The 28,000-nt window shown below is 39.5% G+C and overlaps 1 protein-coding gene across 10 annotated transcripts in view; it reads right to left on the minus strand.

Annotated features, from left to right (window-relative positions):
• The window catches only part of SYNE1 (spectrin repeat containing nuclear envelope protein 1), a 528,347-nt gene that overhangs the window by 151,751 nt on the left and 348,596 nt on the right, over positions 1 to 28,000 (minus strand). For 7 of the 10 annotated variants that reach the window (XM_063632173.1, XM_063632194.1, XM_063632188.1 and 4 more), the window contains 5 exons: positions 20,832 to 21,038; positions 18,674 to 18,847; positions 13,631 to 13,822; positions 5,163 to 5,297; positions 4,061 to 4,170 (listed from right to left, as the gene is read on the minus strand). In XM_063632173.1, the coding sequence (XP_063488243.1) occupies positions 4,061 to 4,170; positions 5,163 to 5,297; positions 13,631 to 13,822; positions 18,674 to 18,847; positions 20,832 to 21,038 (818 nt within the window). The remainder of the gene's footprint in view (positions 1 to 4,060; positions 4,171 to 5,162; positions 5,298 to 13,630; positions 13,823 to 18,673; positions 18,848 to 20,831; positions 21,039 to 28,000) is intronic. The other 3 variants (XM_063632191.1, XM_055267440.2, XM_063632176.1) reach the window with 1 other exon arrangement.

The raw sequence follows: 28,000 nt of genomic DNA on the forward strand, positions 1-28,000 counted from the left end.
GCAGGTGGATCACCTGAGATCAGGAGTTCGAGACCAGCCTGGGCAACATGGTGAAACCTCATCTCTACTAAAAATACAAAAATTAGCTGGGCATGGTGGCACACACCTGTTGTCCCAGCTACTCAGGAGGCTGAGGCAGGAGAATCACTTGAACCCAGGAAGCACATGTTGTGGTGAGCTGAGATCGCACCACTGTACTCTTCTTGGTGACACAGCAAGACTCCATCTCAAAAAAAAAAAAAAAAATGAAAACAGGAACAACTAGGGTGGCTGAATTTCCATGGATCTTCATTTTTCAGGATCTTTGAAGTCCTAACTAAAACCGTGTCATCTGAAAGGAATACTAGATATTAATTAATATTTTGATGCAGGGCCTTTTGCTCAAGTGAAAAAAAAAGAATAACAAGTGTGATGGCAGGATAATAATACTCTATGGTACCCCAAAGCCAATGATTCTTACAATAAATGTAAACACAACAGTGTCTTTAGATAAGTCTGCAGAAATAAGACTTAAAATTTCTGTAAACTGGCCTGGCACAGTGGCTCACACCTGTAATCCCAGCACTTTGGGAGTCCGAGGCAAGAGGATCACTTGAGCTCAGGAGTTTGGGCCCAGCCTGGGCAACATAGCCAGACCCTGTCTCTACAAAAAAAAATTTAAAAATTAGCCAGCCATGGTGGTACATGCCAGTAGTCCCAGCTACTTTGGAGGCTAAGGCAAGAAAATCATTTGAGCCCAGGAGTTCAAGGCTGCAGTAAGCTATAATCACACCACTGTTCTCCAGCCTGGGTGACAGAATGAGACCCTACCTCAAGAAAAATAAAACTCTTTAAATCTGTGATGCAGGGATTCCACTCCTAGGATATAATACAGATAATCTTTCCCATCTGAGAGATATGTAGGAAGTTAATTTAAACAATGCTAAAAGCAGCAATCTTAGGGCTGGGTGTGGTGGCTCACACCTGTAATCACAGAACTTTGGGAGGCCACGGTGGGTGGATCACTTAGGTCAGGAGTTCAAGACCAGCCTGGCCAACATGGTGAAATCCCATCTCTACTAAAAACACAATTAGCCAAGCATAGTGGTGGGCACCTGCAATCCCAGCTACTTGAGAAGCTAAGGCAGGAGAATCACTTGTACCTGGGAGGCGGAAGTTGCAGTGAGCCAAGATCGCATCACTGCACTCCAGCATGGGCAACGGAGCAAGACTCTGTCTCAGAAAAAAAAAAAAAAAAAAGCAATAGTAACAGTAATAATAATGGCAATGGCAATAGTGCAAATATCCAGCAATAAGAAAATGGGTGAATAAATTATGCTCACAAAATAAAATACTATTAAACAGCTAAAATGAAGAACTAGATCTATATCTCAACATGAATATATCTCAAAAAATAATAGCAAGTGAAAAAATGCCAAAACATAATTGATACCTTTAGTTGAGTGTCTATAATATTAGTATCTGAATTTTTCTATTTTCTAAAAATTATTTTTAAAAAGCTTTGAAGTTCCTATGAAGTTAAATATTTTTCTTGCTTTTTTCTTTTGTGGTAATAGCCTATAGTATAGCCCTTTTAATTCATTTGTATTTACATAAAAATCTGTAATAAAATCAGAGGAATGTTTAATATTTATAGTCTTACATTTAATCATTGACACATGTACAACACCAGTAGCAAACCTTTTAAAACTTAGCCTTTTGTTCCCCATGAAAATTATTATTCTTTCCTTTTATATTTACATCAAATTTCCAGTTGTCTTTCCTCAGTAATATTGGAAGGCACCCTCCATCAACCCTCTACAAGTAACGCAGTACTTATTCCTTATATGGCAAATGTGTGACTCTATAAAGTAGGTCATGCCCTTCCCACAGAGGCTTCCTTACACAAACCAAGTCACATTTATAGTCTTAGAAAAGCAGCTAGCAAGTTAAGGGCTGAATATCAGGCTTTTTCCTAGCAAGGTTTATATACATATACATATATATTTACCTTGGAATGTAGATATCATTAATTCATGGTTGTTTGCCTGGTACCCAAAAGCTTGAAAACAGGCTGAGCTGTTATCAACTGCTTATAAAGGTGAAGTTTCTTAAAAATTTGTATAAAAGTTGAAGAATTTATAAGTAGTCTTTAAAGTGAATCTTATATAGAAAGCCAGTACCGCACTGCAAATTTATTTTTAAAATATTTTTTATATTTGAAAGAGCAACTTACAATTGTTTGTATTTCATTTAGGTCCCTTCCAAAGCTAAAGGCCAAGGAAAGGAAAAAAATATATGGCAATAAAGTTGCAGAAGATCCCTTCTGCTCCTTTTGTGAGGATACGTATGGAGAGGAGGCAATGCTGGATGGGTTCTTTTTCAAAATATTTGTTTGGCAAAAATATTCAGAAAACTATGCAAGATAAGTAAACATTTTAGAGGAGCTGGAAACACGTAGGAATGCAACGTGAAGGCAAGTCTCGGCTCAATCAACATGAAAGAAACAGTCTCATTTTGGGTTTATTACAGACACATATTCATGGTCTTATCAGCATCTTTAAGCATGATACACAACAGACAGTTTTTAAACTCCTTTATATTTTCAAGGCAAGTTTTAGGGTTATTTAAAGTCAATCCCTGCCTATAGATGCCATAACGCTATTCATTCCTATTCTTTTACATTGATATTTATTAGCCATGTCAAAACTTTCACAGATTTTTGTTTTGTTTTCCTTTTCTTGAATGCCTTCCTATTTCCTACATATTTTGTCACAATATATCTGCTGCAGTTGCATTTTAGTTTGTTTATTCTCCTATCATTTGCCCTCAGAATTCACATATATGTATATACATGTGTGTATATGTAACAGACTGTACATACTCAGCATTGATGTCATATGTCAGCACTGATTAAACTGCAAAAAAAAGCTTTAATTCCTATGTTGTCCATCTCTAAAATGTTTTTTTATTATCGACGGTCCATTCCAGTTCTTATCTACACACATACTCTACTTTCAACTTTATATCACATTTTTACTTAGCATCATACATATATTTTTTGATATGGTTACATCACTTTTGGTTAAGATTATATATGTATAAAATTTTCTTCAACTTTTTTATGCTAGTGAGCATTTATGCCTTTTTAATTATTTGGTATTACAAATAATATTTCCAAAACCATCTTCATAATACATATTTCCTCCTTTATGTTACTTCCCCTAAAAATGAATATTCAGAAATGAGAAATGGAGTCAAAGTTATTTGCCAAAGGATACTACCAAATTACAACTTTTAGTAATACATAAACACAGAGGTTGCATGAAAACTTTTTTTTTATGTTTTAGATTTCAAAGAAAGTTTTCATGTGTATCTTCTCAGTTGACATTTATAATTATCACAAAACTTCTGTGATGACATTAGTGCATTATTATTCTAAATTCTACAGAGGAGGCTCACAGCTGAGTGACGTTTCCAAAGTGACCTTTGTGGAACTAGAATAAAACTCAGACCTGCCTCAAAATATAGTGGTGCTTCCACACTGCTGCAATTCCTCTATGACCTTTTAAATAAAAGTCTTCAACTTGAAAATTCTCCAAATTCCTTAATTTTTCTTGACTTTTCTGTGTAGAAGACTTTCAAAGTCTTCACTCCAGACCAAGATTTCAAAATATTTAATGGGCCCATGCATTTATTGTTTAGAATGTTGTTAGGGCAAGATAAGCTCTTATAGAGAGAATGCTCTCCAGTTAGATATAATCATTCAGTTAGAAACATCATGTATCTCATTTTATAATGCATTTCTTATTTGAATAAAAAGATGAACCCATGAACATCTTTGGACAGATAGGCTGCGCACACTGGAAGGAGGGCAAACAAGGAAGCTTACTACAAGCGCTATGCTCAGGCAATGCAACAAGATGTTCAAAATGCAGGTACATTTACTACCCTAAAGCAAAACTGAGATGACTAAATTTTGCAGAAGATGTTTAAAATAAAATTTTGAGTGAGATGTTTACTTTTCTTCAAATGTCAAGGAAACACAATGAAGAGAAAATTGAAGCATTTTGAAACATACCCAGCGTCACTAGAAGTCTCTGCCGCCGAATGTTGAATTAGAATCTCCTCTCCACGACTGGCTACCGAGCGAAGGAGACTCTTCTGCTCGGCTAATTCCTGTTCTAACTCCTGCTCAAGGGAAAGGACAAATGCAAACACATTTGTTACTTTATGATTATTGCCTACTATCATAGTTCTAGCTATAAAATTCTCAGAGAACTTCGGTAGTGAGCTTTTAAGTCTGCACATTGCATAAAGCGTGTGGTTTATGTAAATATTCAAATGTGTCTCCAAAGTAGTCTGTAGTGTTCTTTTGCTTTGATATAGGATACCTCTGAAAAATCTGGGGGAAAAAAAAAAAAAAAAAAAAAAAAAAAAACCAATGGGAAAGGAAAATTTTACTGGGCAATAGTGCCCTCAAGTGGTACAAAATACACTCTCATTTTTCAAAATCAATATTGTCATGCTAAAAGGATAGATCCTTGGGAAAAGTGGTTTTTTAAGTTCTCCACTTACTTGGTAAATTAGGTTATCAGTAGATTTGGCTTTAATTCTTCATTATTTATAATAAATGCTCTTGTTATTTGAGAAAATAAAATATTTGAATATGCTTTTTACATATAGTTAAGGTACCAGTGAGAAATCATTCTTATTCATCAAAGTTCATTTGTTTCACTAGGCAACAATTAGCAATCCTATTTTGTAACGGCATCTACTTGAAAGTTAAAATACAAACTGCATTCATCAAAAAAAATAACAAACAAACATGCAACTCACCAAACCTCAAAGGCTTTTCTGAGATTTATATTAAAATTAAATAGATTCCGAGGACAAATCTGAAAACAGAATAGGTATCTCCGGTAAAGAAGATGAGAGCCGTGTTACACTATTTGTAAACCTAAACACAAGCTTTTCTTAAAGACTGGATGTTCAAATGACCAATCATCCCAGTGGTCATGAGTCAATACATTGAAACACCCACATGTTGCTTCATTCAAAGAGAAGATAAAGAGACACTCTGTCTTTAGTACAGAAGCAACTTGTCTGTCCTTCTGAAATATGCCTCTCAGGTTCTTCCCTGGGCAGATCTGCAAGCTAGAGAGAGGTAGGAAACACTTTACTTTTTGTTGCTGGAGACTGCTCTGCCGCTGGTGGGTCCATGTGGTGCGAGCTTGGGCCAGCCATTCCTGGACGCCGGGGCTCTGCGTGGCTGTTAGGTCAACATCGTTCTCCTCCTTCTCCTGTGCTGTTCCCTGCTTTTAACGAGGCAGAAATCAAGTCATGCTACACACCAGAAAACCTTAACCAAAGGGGAGAGAAGGCTACTTTGGTGTGATCTATGTAATGATACCAAAGTGGCTCCATTGGGATGTGAAACCACAGTTTTTTAAAAAAAACAGTAACACAAAACCAATCTAAGTTATGGCATTTGCAGGAGCAAGAACAACAAACAGATAATCACACATAGAACTGTTTGAGGGGAAAACCCATGTATTTAGAGGTTAGTCTCTTAGCTGACCAATGTGGTCATCAGATATTCCAGAATTCTTTTCCACAAAAACATAACTCAAGATCCTTTGATGAGTTTGTTTTTTAAGTCACACAAAGGTAAACTGTTTCTCAAATGATCATTACCCATAAGAATTGTGTCTCTCCCATGAAAGCTTTACCCTGCCCTATGTCACTTTCTCTAATCCAGGTCCAGACAATGAAAGATTTTTAGAATAATCTTCCTAAAAATTTTCCTGAAAGATTATTAATCAAAGACATTTTAATGTCTTTGAGAAGCGAAAAGTTCACTGTTCTGTAAGGCATCATACTCTCTGGAATTCAGTAAGAACTTAAACTTGATTCTCAGTTCATATGGGAGAAAATATACTGCAGCATAGAGGCAAGGAGTCTAAACAAGGGTGTCCCAGGCTGGCTGGACATCCTCTGTTCCACCTTTCACAGACCAGGTCTTGACCTCTGTGTCACAGAGCCTCACCTCCACCACAGGTAACTCAAGTCCCAAGACACTGAACTAGGCAGGAAGCCTCATCCCTGATACTGGTCTGTGTAAACCTTCAGGGTCTACCCTACTAGGGTGACAGACTTAAATTATCCCTAGAATCCTCTATCTTTGAGAGTCTGCTGTTTATATGATAATATTTATAGACTGACCTACATAATTAATAGACTGCATTCAAAGATGAAAACTCTTTAAGAGTCTTTCTTTCAGAACCATCAATTAGCACATTAAAAAAAGTCATTTACTGTGGGCACATGTGGTTACCATTTTACAAATTCAAAGCTTAATTGAGCCTTGAGAGGTCACTAGTGTGATAATTAAAGGTGAGATCTCTGAAAAAGTACCCTTCACTCCCTCCATCACCATCACCAGAAACTGGCCCATTGCTAAGCTGGCTTGGAGAAAGTCTGACTAAAGGAGAAAGACCAAAGTAATGACTCAGCACCTAGGCAAGAGTTGATCCTTCCTGCCTGATTATTCTAATGGAATTTGAAAGGCCCTAAAATGTTGCACATCAAATGGGATTAGTTCTGAATGAGAGCTTTTCTATGCACATAGATTCATCTGTCAAAGGATAAATTATAATTTCAATATAACTCATTCACTACTTATTAAGCACTCACTAGACACTGTTCTAGAAGCTGGGAGTGTTTTGGAAGCCAGATGAGGGCCCTGGTGGGGTGTTAGACTATAAACAAACAAGATAACTGAGCTGATGATAAGGCCTACAGAGACAGATAATGGGATAGAAAGTTTTAGGGAGGCCTAAGGAAGCATCTTTAGAAGAGACAGTTGCACTCTGCATGACAAGAGACCATCAGCCTGGCAAAGATCTAGAGTGAGGGCATTCAGACCCAGGGAACAGTTGGCACAAAGACCCTAAGGTGAAAGAAATTTGCCATTTCAGAGAGAACAGAACAGTGAAGAGGACAGCGGGGCTGGTGTACCATGGGGCAGGGGAAGGATATTTTACAGGTTGCTTCCACAGAGGAGCCTCCTGCCATCTATTTCTGGAGCTGCTGCTCCCCTGCCCCCTGGTTCTTCTTTGCAATGTCTGAGCACAGCGTAGGACCCAGCCATTCCCACTCATCCAACCTAATTGCCCACAGAGACCCTTCTCTCGCTCTCTTATTTTCAGAGTTTTACACTCACCATTTTAGGGAAATAGATGGGATCTGTTTACCTTTCTGTTTCTTCTTTTTTTCATTAGAATCTCATGATTAAATTGTCTGAGATAATAGATCTTATCTTTATCTTTGCAAGGCGGTGTCAGTGCTTGAAGCTAAATGAACAGTAAAACTTGTAGGTAATAGTATATAAAACTTTCTCCCAGATCCTGAGCCCACCCGAGCTCACAGGTACTTCCTTTCCTTTCAGATGATCCAGCCAGAGATCGCAGTTTAGGTAGAACAACGGGGGTGCAATGGTCTAATACGTGCTAGTTGCATTTTGCAAGACCTTTGGAATGGGTGACTAGTGACACTAAATTCTCCACCTTCCACGGAATAAGCAGTGATTTTCCTAAAGAGGGGAAGTTTGGGTGGATGGGCATTCTCCCAGAACTGGAACCCATGATTTTCTGCATGAAAACAGATTCTCTCTCATCTAAGAATCCGCTACCTTCTAAGAATAAGCTCTAAAAGATCCTGGTTCTTCCAAGCAAAGTTGAAACAGCAGTTCAAAAGCAACCTGTAGAATATGGCCTCAAGAAATCAGTGGACAAGACTGAAAGTTGTCCCCACCAGAGCTGCTCCAGCTGCCAACGTAGTGGCCCTGGCCATGACCTGCTGACTTGCTTTTGTGGGATCCAGGCCACTTTCTCTCTGCTTTTCTCTTCAGCAAAAATTTGTTTTTCAGAGCCCGACCTGAAGACTCCCTTGGAAACTTCTCCCAGCCCTGAGCCCAACGGGCTCTTCTATGCCAGTTACTATGGTCTGATTGAGAGAGGTTGGCTCAAGTTCCTTACACCAAATTTGGATTTGGAACAGCGACAATTGAAATGTTAGGTCTTAACAACTTCCTCACTTTTATATGCACAGATATATATTCAGATTCTATGTGGTTAGACTCAGTTTTTCAGTGAGTGAATTTTTCTCTGAATGATTTAGTCATTGTGAAACATAAGACTTGGACCACAGGAAGCAAACCATGATTAAGAATCCAGTTCAAATTTCATTCTCTTTCCCCTGGGGATACGAAGGTGCAGCCAGAAGGAATGTAATTATGGTAATCACTTTCTCTGAGGTGTGATAACAGTTTTCTGCCATACCTAGGGAATGGGGAGGTTAGGCGGCTTCTGTCACCAGTCCCCACTGGGTGGGGCTACATAAACTTTATTTTGGAAATACTAGAACAGTAACCACTTTTGCCAGGAACATTCCTTGGAAGATGAATGAGGACTGGGCAATGCTAAACATTAAATAAAACATTTCTTTATAAAGCTTTTTATTATTTTATGGGGCAATCTCTCTGTTCCTTTAATGAATGATAATGTGTGAAAAAGACCTAGCTTCATGAAGATACCATGTAATTCAGGAGCTCTTACTACATGCCCTTAAGATCTTCATATAGAGAAGCAGTCTATTTGATAGGAAACAAAAGAGCATAGTCATTCACTGATACCCATGCAAGTCAAATTAGTTAAAAAGAATGGAGGTGAGAGGTATTACCATCTCCCAGCTTCAGTAGTACTAAGTAATGGCATGCTTACAGACTTACGAAGGTATTCCAACCCTCCTGAACCATCCAAGCCCCAATTAAAGGGTATTAACATTCCTGACGGCTGCATTTAATGGATGATTTGTTTTCTGCAATTAACTTTAGTTAATTTCAGATTAACTCCAAATTATTTTTAGTTTTCTTCATAAAGGGACATGATCCTTTTCATGGCAATAATAATGTAAACAGGGCTCCTTTTCTTCCCACAGATGGAAAAACATCTTCCAGGAAGCTCTAATTATTTTAAAAGACCTATTAATATTTTATATGCTGAGAACTTCATTAGATGAAAGATGATGGAATTTATAGATAGTTTAAAAATAAACAGTAACCAATTTCCATGTAGTAAAACACTACCACATTTTTCTGTATTTACACTTCACCCAGTGTGGGCAGGGTCAGGACTTGACTCAATTTAAACAATTCCCCTGGACCTGGGCAGGATCTGCTGGGTGTGGACGCCACAGCGGTGTGTGCATGCTCGGTCCAGCCCGCCAAGTCTCAAGCCTGGCCTTTCAGCATAGCAGAAGCTTCTTCGTCTCAAAGAATGTGATTTGGAAACAGTTGGTTATTGTTATTAATTATTTTAACTGCTGCAATTTGAGCATTTATTGTATTACTTGCGTTTAAATCCTCACTGTTTTTTTTTTCTGATTATTTTTTCCACATGTTCTAAAGAATTTTTTTAAGTTAAATATTATTATCCATATTTTACAGATGAGAAAACTGATCTGTAAGAAAGTTGTGGGAAATTTAAGGATCTTGCCCCAGGTCACCTCGTTAATAATGAATGGGAAGAAGATAAACAGATTTCAATCCTGGCTTGTGAATATGCTTTCTTTGGCACACGAATTATTTTAAAATTTTAGATTTAAATGTCAACATTTAAAAGTTGGGAGGCTTTAGAAATAAATCCACATTCCCTATCTCTTGAAAAACTAGAAGATCCAGCAATGCCACTTGTAAATTCTTGTGTGATAATAGCTAGAGCTTAGTAACAGCTGCTTCTTAGACAGGAGACCAGCTTGCCAAGGGCCAGGCTGGGCCTGCTCCCCTCATTGGTTTGCCCTTCCCAGGCCATGAGACCTTGGAATTTGTGGTTTCTGCCTTGTTTAATCCCTCTTGTGCTTGTGAGTATCAGGCTGCCCCTTCCCTTACTACCTGCCTCTAGGGGTAGGGTGGGGCAAGGGTGTAATAAGAGCTTTGTAAGTGATTGCTATCCAACCTAGGAAACTTTCAAGGCTTTCCCTTTATTTTAGCTTCTTTAGAAATTAAGTTCATTCACAGATCACCACTGAAAATAGAAGAAAGCATTATGTATTAGACCTATAATAGCTGTTTACAAAACTAGGTGAACTGCTGTCTACTTTCACAGCTAGAAAATCATTCTACTTTTGTTCAGTTTTAGTATGTGTAATCTTTTCTTTTGACTTTAATTACGAAGTCACATTGCATGTGCATTTTCAAGTGTGTAAATCCAAGCGAAAAGTTGTATTTATTTGCATCTATTTACCCAACACAGAGTTCAAACGTCTTTTCATATGTTCATTGTCCATTTGTATTTCTTTTCCTGTGAATTATCTCTTCATATCTTTTGTCCATATTCTATTATTTGATCTTTCCTTATTGTTTTACAAAAGATTTGTGAATTGTATAGTTTCTTCCCTGTTTGTCTATGTCTTTTGTTTTATTTTGTGTTACTCATCCCTCCCTGTCTACGTCTTTCAACTTGGTTACTTTTTTGGGGGGTGAGGGAGGGGGTTCATACAGAACTTTTTTATTTTTGTGTAGTAGTTTCATTTTTATTTGTTTATTTATTTATCTACTTATTTATTTTTGAGATGGAGTTTCGCTCCTGTTGCCCAGGCTGGAGTGCAATGGCGTGATTTTGGCTCACTGCAACCTCCGCCTCTGGGTTCAAGTGATTCTCTTGCCTCAGTCTCCCGAGTAGCTGGGATTACAGGTTCCCACCAACACACCTAGCTAATTTTGTATTTTTAGTAGAGACGGAGTTTCACTATGTTGGCCAGGCTGGTCTCGAACTCCTAACCTCAGGTGATCCACCCACCTCAGCCTCCCAAAGTGCTAGGATTACAGGTGGGAGCCGTGGCCCATTTGTTTATTTTTTTAGTTGGCGTCTCACTCTGTCACCCAGGCTGCAGTGCAGTGGCACAATCATAGTTCGCTGCAGCCTCAACCACCTGGGCTTAAGGGATTCTCCCACCCCGGCTTCCTTAGTAGCTGGGACCACAGGCATGTGCCTGTGGTTAATGTTTTTATTATTTGTAGAGATGGGGTTTTGCTATGATACCCAGGTTTGTCTTGAATTTCTGGGCTCAAGCAATTCTCCCTTCTTAGCCTCCCAAACTGCTAAGATTACAGGCATAAGCCACCACGCCCTGCCCACGTATTAGTTTAAAAGAAGCTATAAAATTCTGGGTTTGGGGTATACTGGCAAAGGTTTTCCTAAGATTAAAAAAAAAAAATCATACATTGAGTACCTTGAAGACTTAAGTTTTATATTTAAATCTTTGATCCACCTGTGATACATTTTTCTGTAAAATATGGGGTAGAAAATACAGTTTATCATGTTTCAAGTGATTATTTACAGAGTGAGTCATATTTTGTCCACTGATTTGTAATGCCACCTAAAATATTTATCACATTCCTTTATATACCAAATCTCTTTCTGGAATAGTTATTGTTTAATTTTCTGTTCACATATTTATTGCGCCAACACCAAACTATTTTAATTATTGTAATATTGTATTTTAACATATGATTAGACTGGCCGGGCATGGTAGCTCACGCCTATAATCTCAGCACTTTGGGAGGCTGAGGTGGGTGGATTGCTTGTGCTCAGGAGTTCAAGACCAGCCTGGGCAACATTGAGAGACCTCAATCTCTACAAAAAATAAAAAAAATTAGCTGGGCATGGTGGTGTGCGCCTATAGTCCCAGCTACTCGGGAGGCTGAGGTGGGAGCATTACTTGAGACTGGGAGGCAGAGGTTGCAATGAGCTGAGATTGCGTCCCTGCACTCCAGCCTGGGTGACAGAGCAAGACCCTGTCTCAAAAAAAAAAAAAAAAAAAAAAAAATCCACACACATATATGATAAGACTAATAACCCCTCAAAACTCTTCATTTTCAAAATTTTATATGGAATATTACATTATTCCTCTAACTTGTTTTTTGTCCATATAAAAACTATAAATTCTCGACTTTTTTTTTTTTGAGACAGAATTTCACTCTGTTGCCCAAGCTAGAGCACAGTGGCACAATCTCCGCTCACTGCAACCTCTGCCTCCCAGGTTCAAGCAGTTCTCATGCCTCAGCTTCCAAAGCAGCTGGGATTACAGGCATGCCCCACTACACTGAGCTAATTTTTGTATTTTTAGTAGAGATGGGATTTCACCATGTTGGCCAGGCTGGTCTCAAACTCCCAGCCTCAAGTGATCCACCCGCCTTGGCCTCCTGAAGTGCTGGGGATACAGGCGTGAGCCACTGTGCTCGGCCGACTTCATTTTTTAATTTTTATTTTTTGTTGGGTTCTTTTATGCTTTTCAATGACCTAACTTCATTTTTGTAATAAGCCAGTCATCTTCCTAAATTTCTCCATTGCTTCTAAATAGTTTTTAGTTGATTAAGTTTGGTTTTCCATATCATATAATCATATGATCAGCAAAAAGCTGAAAAAAAAAATATGTAGGTTAGTCCTAACAATCATCGTCACACTGAGAAAATAGAAGCAATCACAGTTAACTTCCATGAAGTTTCCATGACAATATTTATGTCTTACTTCCTACCAGTATTTGTATTCCAACATAGATGCTTTCCCTCCCCCTCATTTTACTTGGAGAACAGGTTGGCCTGGTCTCAACCATTATTGCAGGAGAAAAGTGTAAATGGTAAAGGAAGGCACAGTTTGGATCAGGCCACAAGAAGGAACAGATGATAACATCAGATGCTTGTAGGGTTGGGGCAGCTAATGGGCTTCTAAACTATTTGGTCTCTGGCTTACTTAGCAAGAAGGGTAGGGAAGACCAAACTCTGCACTCTTTTTTTTTTTTTTTTTTGAGATGGAGTCTCCCTCTGTCTCCCAGGCTGGAGTGCAGTGGCGTGATCTCAGCTCACTGCAACCTCCACCTCCCAGGTTCAAGCAATTCTCTTGCCTTAGCCTCCTGAGTAGCTGAGATTACAGGTGTCCACCATCAGGCCCAACTAATTTTTTTTTTGTATTTTTAGCAAAGATGGGGCTTTACCATGTTAGCCAGTCTGGTCTCGAACTCCTGACCTCAACTGATCCGCCTGTCTCGGCCTCCCAAAGTGCTAGGATTATAGGCATGAGCCACGGTGCCCTGCCCACATTCCTTTTTCACCAATTTTTCCTCCATTGGGTTACTTCCATCAACGTGTAAACTTATTATTTTTCTGATCTTAAAATGAAATACTCAAATTGTGATGAATGTAAAAGAAAAAAAGAGATAAAATTTTCTTTGACTCACTTCTCCTTATAGCTTATCTCATTCCTCTACATACCACTTTACAGCAACACTCCTGGAGTAGCCTTTACTTTCCCTCCCCAGTTCCTCTCCTCTGTTACTTTCATGTCAGAGCGCTTTTTGCCTCCACCACTCCGCTGAACTGCTGTGGTCAGTAGTCCTAACAAAATCTATTTGCAAATGTTTGCCAAAGTCCAAGAGTGTAAACTTAAAACTGCATGCTAAAATGTCAGCGTAAAGCAGGTACATACACAAGTATGCGTCACCGCCAACCTGTTCCTTTACCTGGCAAACCTTAGAAGGAGCACGTGAACAGTGTGCCAACTTGCGGCTGTGGGCCAGCGGCTGGAACCCTCACCTGCATGTTGAGCTGCTTATCGTGCAGGGCTCTCTGCAGCTCTAGCAGGCTCCCCTTGAGCCTTCTCAGCTTTCCGGCCAGCTGCTCCGCCTCGTTCTTGGTGTGAGCTTTGCCCTCCAGCAGCAGGTTCTCATTGTGGACTGACAGTTCTGATAAAGCCACCACCTTCTGCTCTATTTCCACCAGCATATTCTGCAGCAACAGAAATAAGAATGAAACTCACACATCTCCCCAGCCTCTGCAAAGACTGTTTCCCACAGTGAAACACAGCCCTCTGGAGTCTTTTACCAAACAGACAGGCTTTCATGATTTTTTGTAGTTTTCCCATAGCCTTGACGAATGAGTCTATAGGCTTTTTTAATTTTTTTAAATTTATTTTTATTTTTTTAGACAGAATCTCGCTCTGTCGCCCAGGCTGGAGTTTAGTGGAGCGATCTTGACTCACTGCAAGCTCCGCCTCCTGGGTTCATGCCATTCTCCTGCCTCAGCCTCCCGAGTAGCTGGGACTACAGGTGCCCACCACTATGCCCGGCTACTGTTTTGTTTTTTAGTAGAGACAGGGTTTCACCGTGTTAGCCAGGATGGTCTCGATCTCCTGACCTCGTGATCCGCCCGCCTCGGCCTCCCAAAGTGCTAGGATTACAGGAATGAGCCACTGCGCCCGGCACATTTTTTTTTTTTTTTTTTTTGAGGGAGAGTCTTGCTCTGTCGCCCAGGCTGGAGTGCATTGGCATGAACATGGCTCACTGCAGCCTCCATCTACTGGGCTCAAGGGATCCTCCTGCCTGAGCCTCCCATGTAGCCAGGACCACAGACATGTGCCACCACACCTGGCTAAATTTTTTATTTTTTCAACAGAAAAGAGATCTCACTTTGTTGCCTGGGCTGTTCTCAAACTCCTGGGCTCAAACAATGCTCCCACCTCAGGCTTCCAAAAGTGTTGGGATTACAGGTGTGAGCCACTGTGTCTGGCGACTTTTATTTTTAATTGTCTGTTATGGTATTAGAGGGGTCCATAAAAAATTTGCTTGAGCCTCTCAATTTTTCTTTTCTTTTCTTTTCTTTTTTTTTTGTTTTTTAATTGAGACAGGGTCTCACTCTGTCGCTCAGGCTAGAGTGCAGTGGTGGGATCATGGCTCACTGCAGTCTTGACTTCCCGGGCTCAGGTGATCCTCCCACCTCAGCCTCCCAAGTAGCTAGGACTACAGGCACGTGCTACCACACCTGGCTAATTTTTTGTATTTTTGCAGAGACAGGGTTTTGTCATGTTTCCCAGGCTGTTCTTGAACTCCTGAACTCAAGCAATCTGCCTGCCTCGACCTCCCAATGTGCTGAGATTACAGGCATGAGCCAGGGTGCCCTGCCAATTTTTCTCTATTTTAAGATTAGCCATTATAAAATGACAAAAACACATTGAAAAAAAAACATGAAAACTTTTTTTTTTTTTTGAGATGGAGTTTCGCTCTTGTCACCCAGGCTGGAGTGCAGTGACGCGATCTCAGTTCACTGCAACCTCCGCTTCCCGCATGCAAGCAATTCTCCTGCCTCAGCCTCCAAAGTAGCTGGAACTGCAGGCACATGCCACCATACCCAGCTAAGTTTTGCATTTTTAGTAGAGATGGGGTTTCACCATGTTGGCCAAGATGTTCTCGACCTCCTGACCTCATGATCTGCCTGCCTTGGCCTCCCAAAGTGCTGGGATTACAGGCGTGAGCCACCACGCCCAGGTGAAAAACATTTTTATATAGTCAACAGATAAGGAGAAAAGGCCATTGCCATTGCCTTAGTGTTATCCCGTTATTATAGTATTTTTGTGTTAGATTATGATAATTATGGATAATAAAAATAAGACATCACATGATCAACTCTTACCTTGTTAATTTAAAGAGAATCCTCTCTTTTGAAACATTACTGCTTTGGATTGATTTATTTTTCAGGTTGCTGCTGTTATATTTTTTAAAAATTTAGTTTTTTTTTTTTTGAGATGGAGTCTCGCTCTGTGGCCCAGGCTGGAGTGCAGTGGCGCGATCTCGGCTCACTGCAAGCTCTGCCTCCCAGGCATTCTCACGCCATTCTCCTGCCTCAGCCTCCCAAGTAGCTGGGACTACAGGCGCTCGCCACCACGTCTGGCTAATTTTGTGTGTTTTTAGTAGAGATGGGGTTTCACCGTGTTAGCCAGGATGGTCTTGATCTCCTAACCTCATGCGTGATCCACCCGCCTCGGCCTCCCAAAGTGCTGGGATTACAGGCGTGAGCCACTGTGCCCGGCCAAAATTTGGTATATTTTTAATCTTACATTTCTAAAAGTTTTCCCTACATTTTTACTTTCATGTTCTGGAATAAGTCTCTGGTGCTACAGGGTTTTCCTCTAAAATGGAGATTAAATTAGAGAAAAAGAAAAATAGTCTTTCTTCTTCCTATATAAGACTTAAATGAAAAAACAAAAAAGACTAAAAAAAAAAATAAAGCAAACATGTTTTACTTTCCTCATAAATCATTGTTTTTATATTCTTTAATTCTGCACCCTTTGAAATGTACGTTCTTATTTATATTAAAGTAATTTATTAATGAGAAAAGATACTTCATTTCCCTATACAAAATCAAAATTAAGAATATAAAGTCAGGCTGGGTGTGGTGGCTCTCACCTGTAATCCCAGCACTTTGGGAGGCCGAGGAGGGCAGATTGCTTGAGCTCAGGAGTTTGAGACCAGCCTGGGCAACATGGCAAAACCCCGTCTCTCCAAAAAATACAAAAAAATAAGCCAGGCACGGTGGCATGTGCCTGTACTCCCCGCAATTGGGGGGCTGAGGTGGGAGAATTGCTTGAGCCCAGGAAGTCAAGGCTGCAGTGGGCTGAGGTTGCACCACTGCTCTCCAGCCTGGGTGACAAAGTGAGACCTTGTCTCAAAAAAAAAAAAAAAAAAAAAAAAAAAAAAAAAAAGAATATAACATCAAACCAAAAATCTAGAACTAAGTGGAAAAGTAAAACTTTTATTAAAATAGGAATTAAAAGACGATTTCCTGAGGATTACTGTTTAGAAATTAACATAATTCTGTGCAGGGTTGATTTTACCATTAGGCACAGCAAGTACAGTGCTGAGGGTCTGTGATACTTTTTAGAGCCCCAAGAAAATGTTTGATTTTAATTTCTTTTAAAATCAAAAGAAAAAAACTGAATATAGTAATATGGAATACATCACAACAAATCTATTCCAAATCATGTAAGTCTTTATACCACAGCAATTGTAAAACTGAAAATATAATTTTTAGCACTTCCATGGGGGAAACAGCCTACAAAAATTAAGTGCCGAGACCCACAAAGGTCATCACGTGGTTCCAAATTCTGTGTAATAGTCACTATTATAATTATCATGCAACTGGATTCATATTAGATTTTAATGGACAAGATTTTAGCTGGCTTAAATATAAGATTTTAATTGATTCTAATTAAAATTTGAATTAATTTAATGTAGTAATTTAATATTATATTTTTAAAAACTATTTTCTGGTGTAATTTAATATGTTTCTAGTTTCTTAAAGTAAGCTTGTCCAACCCACGGCCCATGGGCCACATGTGGCCCAGGACAGCTCTGAATGTGGCCAACACAAATTCAGAAACTTTCTGGCCAACACAAATTCAGAAACTTTCTTAAAATGTTATGACTTTTTTTGTAATTTTTTTTTAAGCTCATCATCTATTGCTAGTGTATTTTATGTACCGACCAAGACAATTCTTCTTCTTCCAATGTGGCCCAGGGAAGCCAAAAGATTGAACACCCCTGTCTTAAAGTATGGTCAAAATGCTATTTTAATACTTTGGAAAGGTCTTGAAATATGTTATCTGGTTTATGGACTTTATGCATTACTATAAAAATAGATATCTCCAGAAGAGAGAGGTGGCAGTATGATAAAACATAACTTTGAAATGTTAGTTTGGGTGGTAACTTCAAGTGCTAAAAGGGAATGGGCTAAAAATAGATGTTTCTTCTAAAAAAATAAACATTAGAAAGAAGATATAAAGAACAGAAAAACTTGCATGTGGCTAATTAATCTCTATCATCATGGCAGAGAATAACAGTGGTTTGAATAAACATAGATAAGTTTCCTAAAGCATTAAAAAATCCGAATGATAATGATCAATATTATGAATCTCAAATCACAAATAAGAATAGCCAAAATGGTGTACCGTAAATTAAGAAAAAAGTTAGTGTGCACTAAGTAATGATTTTCACATATTTCCTCTGAGTCCAAATAAAAGGAATATAAAGTTGTGTAAATTGATACTTAACCCTGAAGACTAGATAGGGTTTTCTAGATATTTCCTAATTAATAAAATGAAAAGGCTTTTAAGGTATACTTCACCCATGTGCAAAGTCAAATATGAAGATCATCAATGAAGTCTGATGACAAGCATATGGGAGTTCATTATCTGTTCTTTATATTTATATGCATTTTTGAAAAATTCCATCATAAGGAGGTAAGAAAATAGTATTAGAATAAAGACTTTAATGCAATTACTCCTCACAGTAATTCCTAGAGCCCTAACATGGGCGGAAAACACATTCTCTGCTCCAAAAGACAGCCTTCCCATCTTCGGTCTCTCTGTTTGCCTAAAACTGACACTTGGAAAAGTTTTCCGAATAATATATCAGGATTAGAACCAAAATTGCAACAGAGCACCTACAGATACTTCCTGTTGTGTTTATTTCCAGTCTGACTCACTGCTACTGATTCTTCCCATTGGCTTTGTATTCCTTAATAAGTACTAAATATAGATATTATGGTATTTTGGTATCTACAGTTTTTAAACATGACCTTTAGGAAGCCGGAGATACTGTGGTCAATGTTTTTCAAAAAGTGAGTCCAAGTTTGGATTTTATTTAAGCTTTTATAATGTATTACTTTTCTATTCTTTAAATATATAAAGCCTATGGGTTGGGAAAAATCATATTTCCACACCAAGCCTTTTTATAGTATGTTTTCTGTAGTTTAAAAAAATGTGCTTCATGATGTTGACATATTCCTTTGAGACCATTTTGGTACCTGGCAGTCCACAAGCTGGGCCTCCATGTCCATGGGCTCCTTGGGTGGACTCAGCGCAGTGTCCAGAGTGGCCTTGGTACTCAAGAGCCAGCTGTCCAGCTCATCGGCTTCACAGCGATACCTCTGCAGGGCCTGTTCCTGCCTTTGTTCCTCCAGCTGATCATTCAACTTCTCCTATTGAATTCAGTAAAAGGTAACATAGATCACGCTAAGGTAAAATCTTGAGAATTTAACACAGCAAAGCAATGGTTCCAGGCCCTGGCTGTACATAAGAATCACTGGTAAAACTTTTAAAAATTTCCTTTGCTTAGGCCACATCCCAGAACAACAAAAGAATTTCTAAGGGTGAGTCTCAAAATTGGTATTTTTAAAAAGACTCCCTAGTGATTCTAATGTGTACCTAGAGTTGAACAAGGTATTCTCAAATAACAAACCTATAGGACCAGGCGGTAATATAAATCATGGAAATCAGCCAAGGATTAGAACAAAACAATGGCATCAAGCAGTTGGTAAATGGCAGTAGACACCGGACCTCTATCTCTGGGAAGAGTAGGGAGTGATGGAGACTGTGGCAAACTGAAAAACATGCGGCCTGCCTAAAACGGCAGCCACATACAGTTATAGGCAATTGATCCCTGTGGGAAGGGGTGGCCCAGTGTTAACTTTCATCTCCCGTAAAGGCAGAAATCCAAATTTCTAGGTTAGCTCTCTGAGTTTTTCAATGATTGCAAATAATTCATGTTAAAAAAAAATCCAGGTCAATCGCTTCATTTTGAAACCCCCACAAGTTTTTCATAGAGTTACTGGGGACAGTATAAATGAATTAAAAGTTAACTTTTAAAATACTCTAAATACTTTATTTTAAAAATTATTTTATGAATAATTCATTATTTAAAAATTAATTTTACTAAACCATTTAAAATGGAAATTAATAAGTAGGGCAGACACATTGGCTTTAAATTTCTCTAATACAAGAAGTATTAGGTTGGTGCAAAAGTAATTGTGGTTTTTGCTGTTACTTTTGCACAAATCTAATATATGAATATATTATTTGACCAACCATATAATAGGTACAACTAGAGAGAGACCACACACCCAACAACAGGGTCATGGTTAATTGCATTATGGTGTAATTAGCAGCTAAATAAAATAATAATCGGTTCATATAATAAGAAATGTATTGAGAACCCATTATGTGCCAGAGAAGCTGCTAAGAGATACAAGATGATAGATACTATAAAGGTCTTTAGGGAGCCTCCAGTCTAACCAAATTATAGGAGCAACAATATGAGTAGCCTAGAAGCTTAGGGCCAAGAATTTATGAGAGAACAAATAAAAAAGGAAGATAGCTGATTTTTAACACAGATATTACTGCTGCCCAAATTTGTCTCTATATTAAATAATATTTAAATTAAGTAAACGTGGGAACCAGAACTGCAAGAGTATTTTCATGAATTACTATGTCTGAATTGGCTAACAGTGACTAAGTAGGATTTATTCTTTATAGTATTAGTAATATCATCCATCAAATGCTGTCATGTAAACATAGCAAACCATTATGCAAACTCTCTACAATTATTCTTCACAAGGCTCATGTCTACCAAGAATTTGCTTTCCACATTCTCAATATTTCACGCCTGAAATGAGTCAGAAAGGGGTCAAAGGACATATTCATGGCTACACACTGTACTCTATTCGGGAGACCATTTTGTTTTCTTTGTTTGTTTGTTTGTTTTTGAGACAGAGTCTCGCTCTGTTGCCCAGGCTGGAGTGCAGTGGCGCAATCTCGGCTCACCACAACCTCTGCCTCCCGGGCTCAAGTGATTCTCCTGCCTCAGCCTCCCAAGTAGCTGGGACTACAGGCACACGCCACCATGTCTGGCTCATTTTTGTATTTTTAGTAGCGACAGGGTTTCACTATGTTGGCCAGGCTGGTCTCAAACTCCTGACCTCGTGATCCACCTGCCTCAGCCTCCCGAGGTGCTGGGATTACAGGTGTGAGCCGCCCCTCCCGGCCGTGGAGACCATTCTTGAAACACAATCCCAGCTTAGGAGAGGGAAGCAATGAAAATGTAAATACATAAGTAACCCACATACTTGGTAACAACATTAAAAGTTAACTCAGAAGTGAGGAGGCCACTTTAGAGTTATTGGTTACCTCCAAAAGCTGCCGTTTCCCTGAGGCTTTCATCCTGATGGTGGACATTCGCTCGGCTAAGACAGTGAGCGTGGACTGCAAGGCCAGCTGCTCCGCGGGGTCGGCCTCACAAGACTCGGATACCAGCTCCTCTGCGAGAGAGGACTGGAGCTCGTTGATTTCATCCTGGAGCATGAGAATCTCATCCATCAATGCCTGGAGGAAAGACTGTGGAATCACACTCATGTATTCATTTTCTTCACCGAGGGATCATTAGCACTAGCTGAGTCTCACATCCATTGGGATTAGCGGAAGATATTTCACCTGGGAATCATTAATCAATCAACAAATAGGGGCCTACTCACCTATGTTTCTAAATGAAAGGCCAGGACTTTTCTGATTTTATGTATGTATCACTAACCAAAGTGAGTTTGAACAACTTAATGAATCCTTCTAGTTTTCAATAGGATCATCTGTAATATCAACTTATTTTTTATTTTTTAGAGACAGAGTCTCACTCTGTCACTCAGGCCGGAGTGCAGTGGTATGATCACAGCTCACCGTAATCTTGAACTCCTGGGCTCAAGCGACCCTCCTGCTTGAAGCTGGGACTACAGGTGTGTGCTACCACACCTGGCTAATTTTTTTTTTTTTTTTTTTACTTTTTGTAAAGACAAGATCTTGCTATGTTGCCCAGGCTGGTCTCAAACTCCTGGCCTCAGGGAATCCTCCAGCCTGGATCACAGGCACGAGCCACCGCATTTCTCAATCATTTCTAAGAGTCTCCAATACAATGTTGAAAATAAAATGTACTACTTTCTTCCTCAACATGATTTTCCCACATTAACCTATTGCTTTCCCCAAATCTGAAACAGCATTGAACACAGGATGGGAGAAACCTGTAACCTCTTTCTATGTCATCACACTACTCAATTTTCTCATTTACCAAACTCTAAAGAAAAAGGGTCTCGCCCAGGTGATGACTTCCATTCCCAAGACTTCAAATGCTTTCTAATCCTGAGCACTTCCAAAGGTACATCCCTAACCCAGACACCTGCCCTAAGTTTCAGGCTGTGTGTTCAACTTACCTAGTTCACAGGTGTCTGCATAGTGTTAAGTCTAAACCTGCTTCCCCGCCTGTCTTCCACCACCTCTCATTATGGCTCAAGCTGGAGACTTGGGAGTCACTCTTCACACCTTCCTGTCCTTCACTCACCAGATCCAATCTATCACCCAGTCCAATGGCTTTTATCTCAAAAATGTATCTTGTATATCTGAATATCCCCACTGCCCCCACCTGAAGCCAAAGTCAACTTCCTCTCTTGACTGAGTTGCTACATAATGGTCTACTGATGAGTCTATCTGCTTACACTCTTGTTGCTCCAGTCCAGTCTAAGTGAAGCAATTACAGCAACCTTTTGAAAATATCAATTAGGTCCTCTCACTCCCCTGCTTTAAAATATGTACTGGATTCTTGCTGTGAAATAAATCAAACTTGTTACTACACTCGTGTAGTCTCACTCTTCCTGTCTCGTGTGCCGTGCTCCCTTCTTGCTCACCATACTCCTGCCTTCTTCAGCCACTCCAGGGCCCCACTTCAGTCACTTCCTAGCCTCAGGGCCTTTGAATACGCTGTTCCCTCAACGCGGAAAACTCTTCCCGCTCTGTGTGAGATGGCTCTATTCATCCTTTGCTCTTAGGTTAATTGTCATATCTTCAGAGAGGCCTTTCATGACCACTCAATCCTAAGAAAATCTCCATCATTCTCTCTCATAGCACCCTGTTTTCCTATCTATCATAATTATACTTGATTTTATTTCTCTTTTTTGGGGTATTTTATGACTTGCTCTTTAGATGGAATCTTCACAGGAGAAATTTTTATTTAGGATTTCAATGAAGTTGGAAAAACAGGCTCTACCACCAGAGCGGCAACTATGATTTCAAGTAAAGTAACATAGGCTTTATATTTGCCAGCATTTCAATTTCCAATGTGCCCTTATTTGCATAATTCCTATCTTTTCCACAGGACTGGAGGCTTCACTGCAAGCACAGTGCCTCCTCAGAGTGGGCTCTCACAATGTTAAACAGCAAAAACCCCTTATTTTTTCCTAATATCAAATATCATCATGACAATTTTAAAATAAACTAATAATATTATACACATCTAGAAAAGTGAACAGATTATAAGCACACCAACGATATATATCCATGCTGCTGCTACCCAGATCAAGAAATGGAACATTTCCAGGATTCTACAAGCTCTTTTGACCTCCTCCTTCTTGCTACTGCCGTCCTCAAAAATCACCACTGTGTTAACTTGTAAATATCAGAGGACTTTGGCCCTTATTTGAGCTTTATAGAAATGGAATCATACACGATGCACTGCTCTGTGTCTGGCTTCTTTCATGATTGTGAGAGTCGTTCATTTTGTTGCACGTAGAAAGAGTTAACCCATTTTTATCATTATATCATATTCCACAGTAACCTGGCTTGAATTGTCTTCACTTTAAGTTTTTCTAGTGGGTTTAATAGTGGAATCTCATTGTAATTTTAATTTCCATTTCCCCGAATGATTAATGAGATTGTCTTTTGTGACTGCCTGCTAAAAATCTTTTGCCCATTTTCCACTAGAGTTGTTCCTTTTCTTATTGATGTATGGAGTTGCTTGTATATTCTGGATAGGAGTGCCTGTGTTTCTTTTGGTTCTGCATACAGCAAATAATCTGCTCCCACTTTGAGGCACGGTTTTCCCTTAATGGGAAAAGACTTCCTTAATAATTATCTGTTGATGGAAAGAAGTTCTTAATTTTATCATGGTCTAATAGAATGAATATTTTCCTTTATTGTTAGGGCTTTTGGTGTACTATATAGGAAATCTTTTGCCTAACCCAAGGTCATAAATAGAATACATTCTCATAGGTTATCTTCTGTAAGAATGCTATTCAAAGCATGGTCCACGGAATAGTAACAGTCTGCACAATGTTTGTTACTGGCTTATGATGAGATAAACATATTGAGAGCAAGTGCTAAGAAACTTTTATAGTAATTTGACAGTTATGACATCCAAGCAGCATTTGATTTAATTTTACTAAAGTATCCGTCTGTGATGGATTAGAATGTTTTTTAAAAAGATCATTCACCACAGACATTTTAAAGTATTATTTTCAAACTTTTTTTTTGGTAATAACTTCACATTTAGATTTACAAACCACATAAACTTAATTTTCATGTCCAGTGTAGAAAGAGGTGAAAATTCTTCTTTTTTTTCCCCCATTGTTTTGCAGTGTAATCTTTGCCACAAGTCAAGTGTCTGTATAAATGTGATTATGCTCTGGGCTCGAATTCTGTTCCATCAACCCATTTGGCTGTTTGTGCAAATACCACACAATCTTAATTATTGTAGTTTTATAAATCTCCCTATCTGGTAGGATATAGCTTTCAACTTTATTAATCTTTTTCAAGACTGTCCTGGTTATTCTTTACTTCTGGCATTTTTTAATATATATTTTCCCACACATTTGCAGTATACTTTATTATTATTATTATTACTATTTTTGAGACAGAGTCTCACCCTGTTGCTCATGCTGGAGTCAGTGGCGGGATCTCGGCTCACTGCAATCTCTGCCTCCCGGGTTCAAGTGATTCTCCTGCCTCAGCCTCCAGAGTAGCTGGGATTATAGGCATGCACCACCACATCCAGCTAATTTTTGTATTTTTAGTAGAGACGTGATTTCACCATGTTCGCCAGGCTGGTCTTTAATTCCTAAGCTCAAGTGATCTGCCCACTTCAGCCTCCCAAAGTGCTGGGATTATAGGCATGAGCCACCGCACCTAGCCTGCAGTATGCTTTAGAATTAGCTTGTCGGCTGGGCGCGGTGGCTCACGCTTGTAATCCCAGCACTTTGGGAGGCCGAGGCGGGCGGATCACGAGGTCAGGAGATTGCGACCATCCTGGCTAACATGGTGAAACCCCGTCTCTACTAAAAATACAAAAAATTAGCCAGGCATGGTGGTGAGCGCCTGTAGTCCCAGCTACTTGGGAGGCTGAGGCAGGAGAATGGCGTGAACCCGGGAGGCGGAGCTTGCAGTGAGCCGAGATCACGCCACTGCACTCCAGCCTGGGCGACAGAGCGAGACTCCGTCACAAAAAAAAAAAAAAAAAAAGAATTAGCTTGTCAACCTCCACCAAAAAACTTGCTGCAATTTTTAAAATGTGATTGCAATGAATTTACAGACTGATATTGTTTATTACATATTCAAAGTATTTTTTATACATTCAAAGTATTATATATTCAAAAACTTCCATTCAGTAAATTATTTTCTATTATTTCATAATAATGTTTTGTGCCTGAATGCTAAAAGTATAAAATCTATGTTTGGTCTGATTTTAAATGCTCCTCCATAATTAGATGGATCTTATTATGTCTTTGTTTTTTTTTTTTTTTTTTTTACACTGATCCTTCTGTACAAGCAAGAAGAGCCTCCTAACAATTTCACACTGTGTTCATTCTCATCCTCTCTTCTGTGCCTTTCCACACACATTTACATTTATAGTGCCTCCTACCCACTCCTGTTGCCATTCCAAATTTTCAGACTCTGTCTCCTCAAAGTCCTTGTTAGATCTCATTTAACCTACTTTCCACTAACTGTAGCTCACAAGCATATTTCTGTTTTCTGTTTGATGTGTTGTTAACTCTCACCAGCACTACCTCATTAAATCTCAGTGGATTTGACCAACCAGGTGCGCACTGAAGGTATCAGCTTCCATTTAAAACTCACAATGTTCTAAAATAGCTCTCTGAATGTTCTGCAGTCAGTAATAAAGGAATTAGGAAAATCTGGAACTGTTAACTTAAATCTTTTTTTAATTTTTTTGGGAGACAGTCTCGCTCTGTCGCCCAGGCTGGAGTGCAGCGGCACGATCTCAGCTCACTGCAACCTCCGCCCCCTGAGTTCAAGCAATTCTTCTGCCTTAGCCTCTCAAGTAGCTGGGACTACAGGATGCACCACCATGCCCAGCTAATTTTTGTATTTTCAGTAGAGACAAGGGTTCACCATGTTGGCCAGGCTGGTCTTGAACTCCTGACCTCAAGTGATCCACCCGCCTTGGCCTCCCAAAGTGCTGGGATTACAGGTGTGAGCCACTGTGCCCAGCCTCACTTAAATCTTGTTAGAAGCAGTCCTCTCCACTCATGCTTGAGTTTACTCTTAAAGATGAGTGGACATTTTTGGAAGGTAGCTAGAGTTTTTAACTTCAAGATCTAGCAGGCAGGCTCAGGGGTCATGAGATTTTCTTTTGGGTTTATAAAAATGTTTTGGAACCAGAGAGAGACAGTGGTTGTACAACATTGTGAATGTACTAATACCACTAAATTGTACAATTTAAAATGGTTAATTTTATGCTATGTGAATTTCATCTCAATTAAAAAAAATTCAGCCATCAAATATATCTTCAGTCCCATAACTCTGAGTATAAGAGCTGGTGGCCAGCAGCTACCTGACAATATATGATTCAAGATAAGGAGAAAGAGATGAAATGCATGCTTTTGGGTTTCTGATTTGTAATTGCAAACTTGGCATGTGTATGACACTTACATAGCTTAGAGAAGTTCCATGAGCTTCTCTAACATAAAAACTCTTTAATAGTAAGGGTGAAAAGAAACGCGGACCTTATGTTATGTGACCTTCAGAACTATCTACATGAACACAAATTTTTTTGTTTGTTTGTTTGTTTGTTTTGGGGGGATGGAAGCTCGCTCTGTCACCTAGCTGCCATCTCTGCTCGCTGTAACCTCCACCTTCCAGGTTCAAGCAATTCTCCTGTCTCAGCCTCCTGAGTAGCTGGGACTACAGGTGTGCACCACCATGCCCAGCTAATTTTTGTAGTTTTAGTAGAGATGGGGTTTCAGCATGTTGGCCAGGCTGAAATGTTTCCTGTTTTATTTATTTATTTATTTATTTTTTGAGATGGAGTCTCACACTGTTGCTCAGGCTGGAATGTGGTGGCGCCATCTCGGCTCACTGCAAGTTCCACCTCCCGGGTTCACGTCATTCTCCTGCCTCAGCCTCCCAAGTAGCTGGGACTACAGGCGCCCACCACCATGCCTGGCTAATTTTTTGTATTTTTAGTAGAGACGGCGTTTCACCATGTTAGCCAGGATGGTCGCGATCTCCTGATCTCGTGATCCACCCGCCTTGGCCTCCCAAAATGCTGGGATTACAGGCATGAGCTACCGCACCCAGCCTTTTTTTTTTTTTTTAAGCCTACAGTACCTGGTATTCCTGGGCAGTCTCCCATCCAAGTACTAACCAGGCCCAACCCTGTTTAACTTCCAAGATCAGATGAGAGACCACAGTTCTTCTCACATTCTATTTTAGTTGTTACATATATGAAAAAACAAAACAAACAAAATAACCACAGAGCTGTGTCCTATATATCACTGAGCTTAGTGTGGCAACACATGTCCCCAAAGCATCAGATGCCCATGATAATAAGGTTGCAATGACAGAGGGCTTAACAGTCAGTACAACAGCCACAAGTCAGCTCATGAACTGCATTCAAACCTTAAAATGAAATCTGTAAGACAGCCAGGCATGGTGGCTCACACCTGTAATCCCAGCACTTTGGGAGGCCGAGGTAAGTGGATCACCTGAGGTCAGGAGTTCGAGACCAGCCTGGCCAACATGGTGAAACCTCATCTTTACTAAAAATACAAAAATTAGTCCAGCGTGGTGGCAAGCACCTGTAATTCCAGCTACTCGGGAGGCTGAGGCAGGAGAATCACTTGAACCTGGGAGGCGGAGGTTGCAGTGAGCCAAGATCACGTCACTACACTCCAGCCTGGGCAACAGAGTGAGACTCTGTCTCAAAAAAAAGAAATCTGTAAGACAATTTAGAGAGGATAACCAGAAAGGCACAGTATTCCACACAAATTCAGTAGTTTAGACAAGTGTTTAAAGGAAAAATGTAGGAATTAGGTTACCTCCTTAAGAAAACATGAATAATTCCAAGAGAGTGTTGGGAAAGAAATAAAAACTAAAGTATTTCTATTAATTTTAGGAAATATAAAAAACCATACTGGACTTCCTCACACCCATTCAGTTGAAATTTAGAAATAGTAATTCTATAACAGTGCTTGAAATTTTTAAAGTACCATTCCTGAAGCTAAGAACAAATTTAGAAACTGTGA

The sequence above is a fragment of the Symphalangus syndactylus genome, chromosome 2 (assembly GCF_028878055.3).
Source record: "Symphalangus syndactylus isolate Jambi chromosome 2, NHGRI_mSymSyn1-v2.1_pri, whole genome shotgun sequence".
Lineage (NCBI taxonomy): Eukaryota > Metazoa > Chordata > Mammalia > Primates > Hylobatidae > Symphalangus > Symphalangus syndactylus.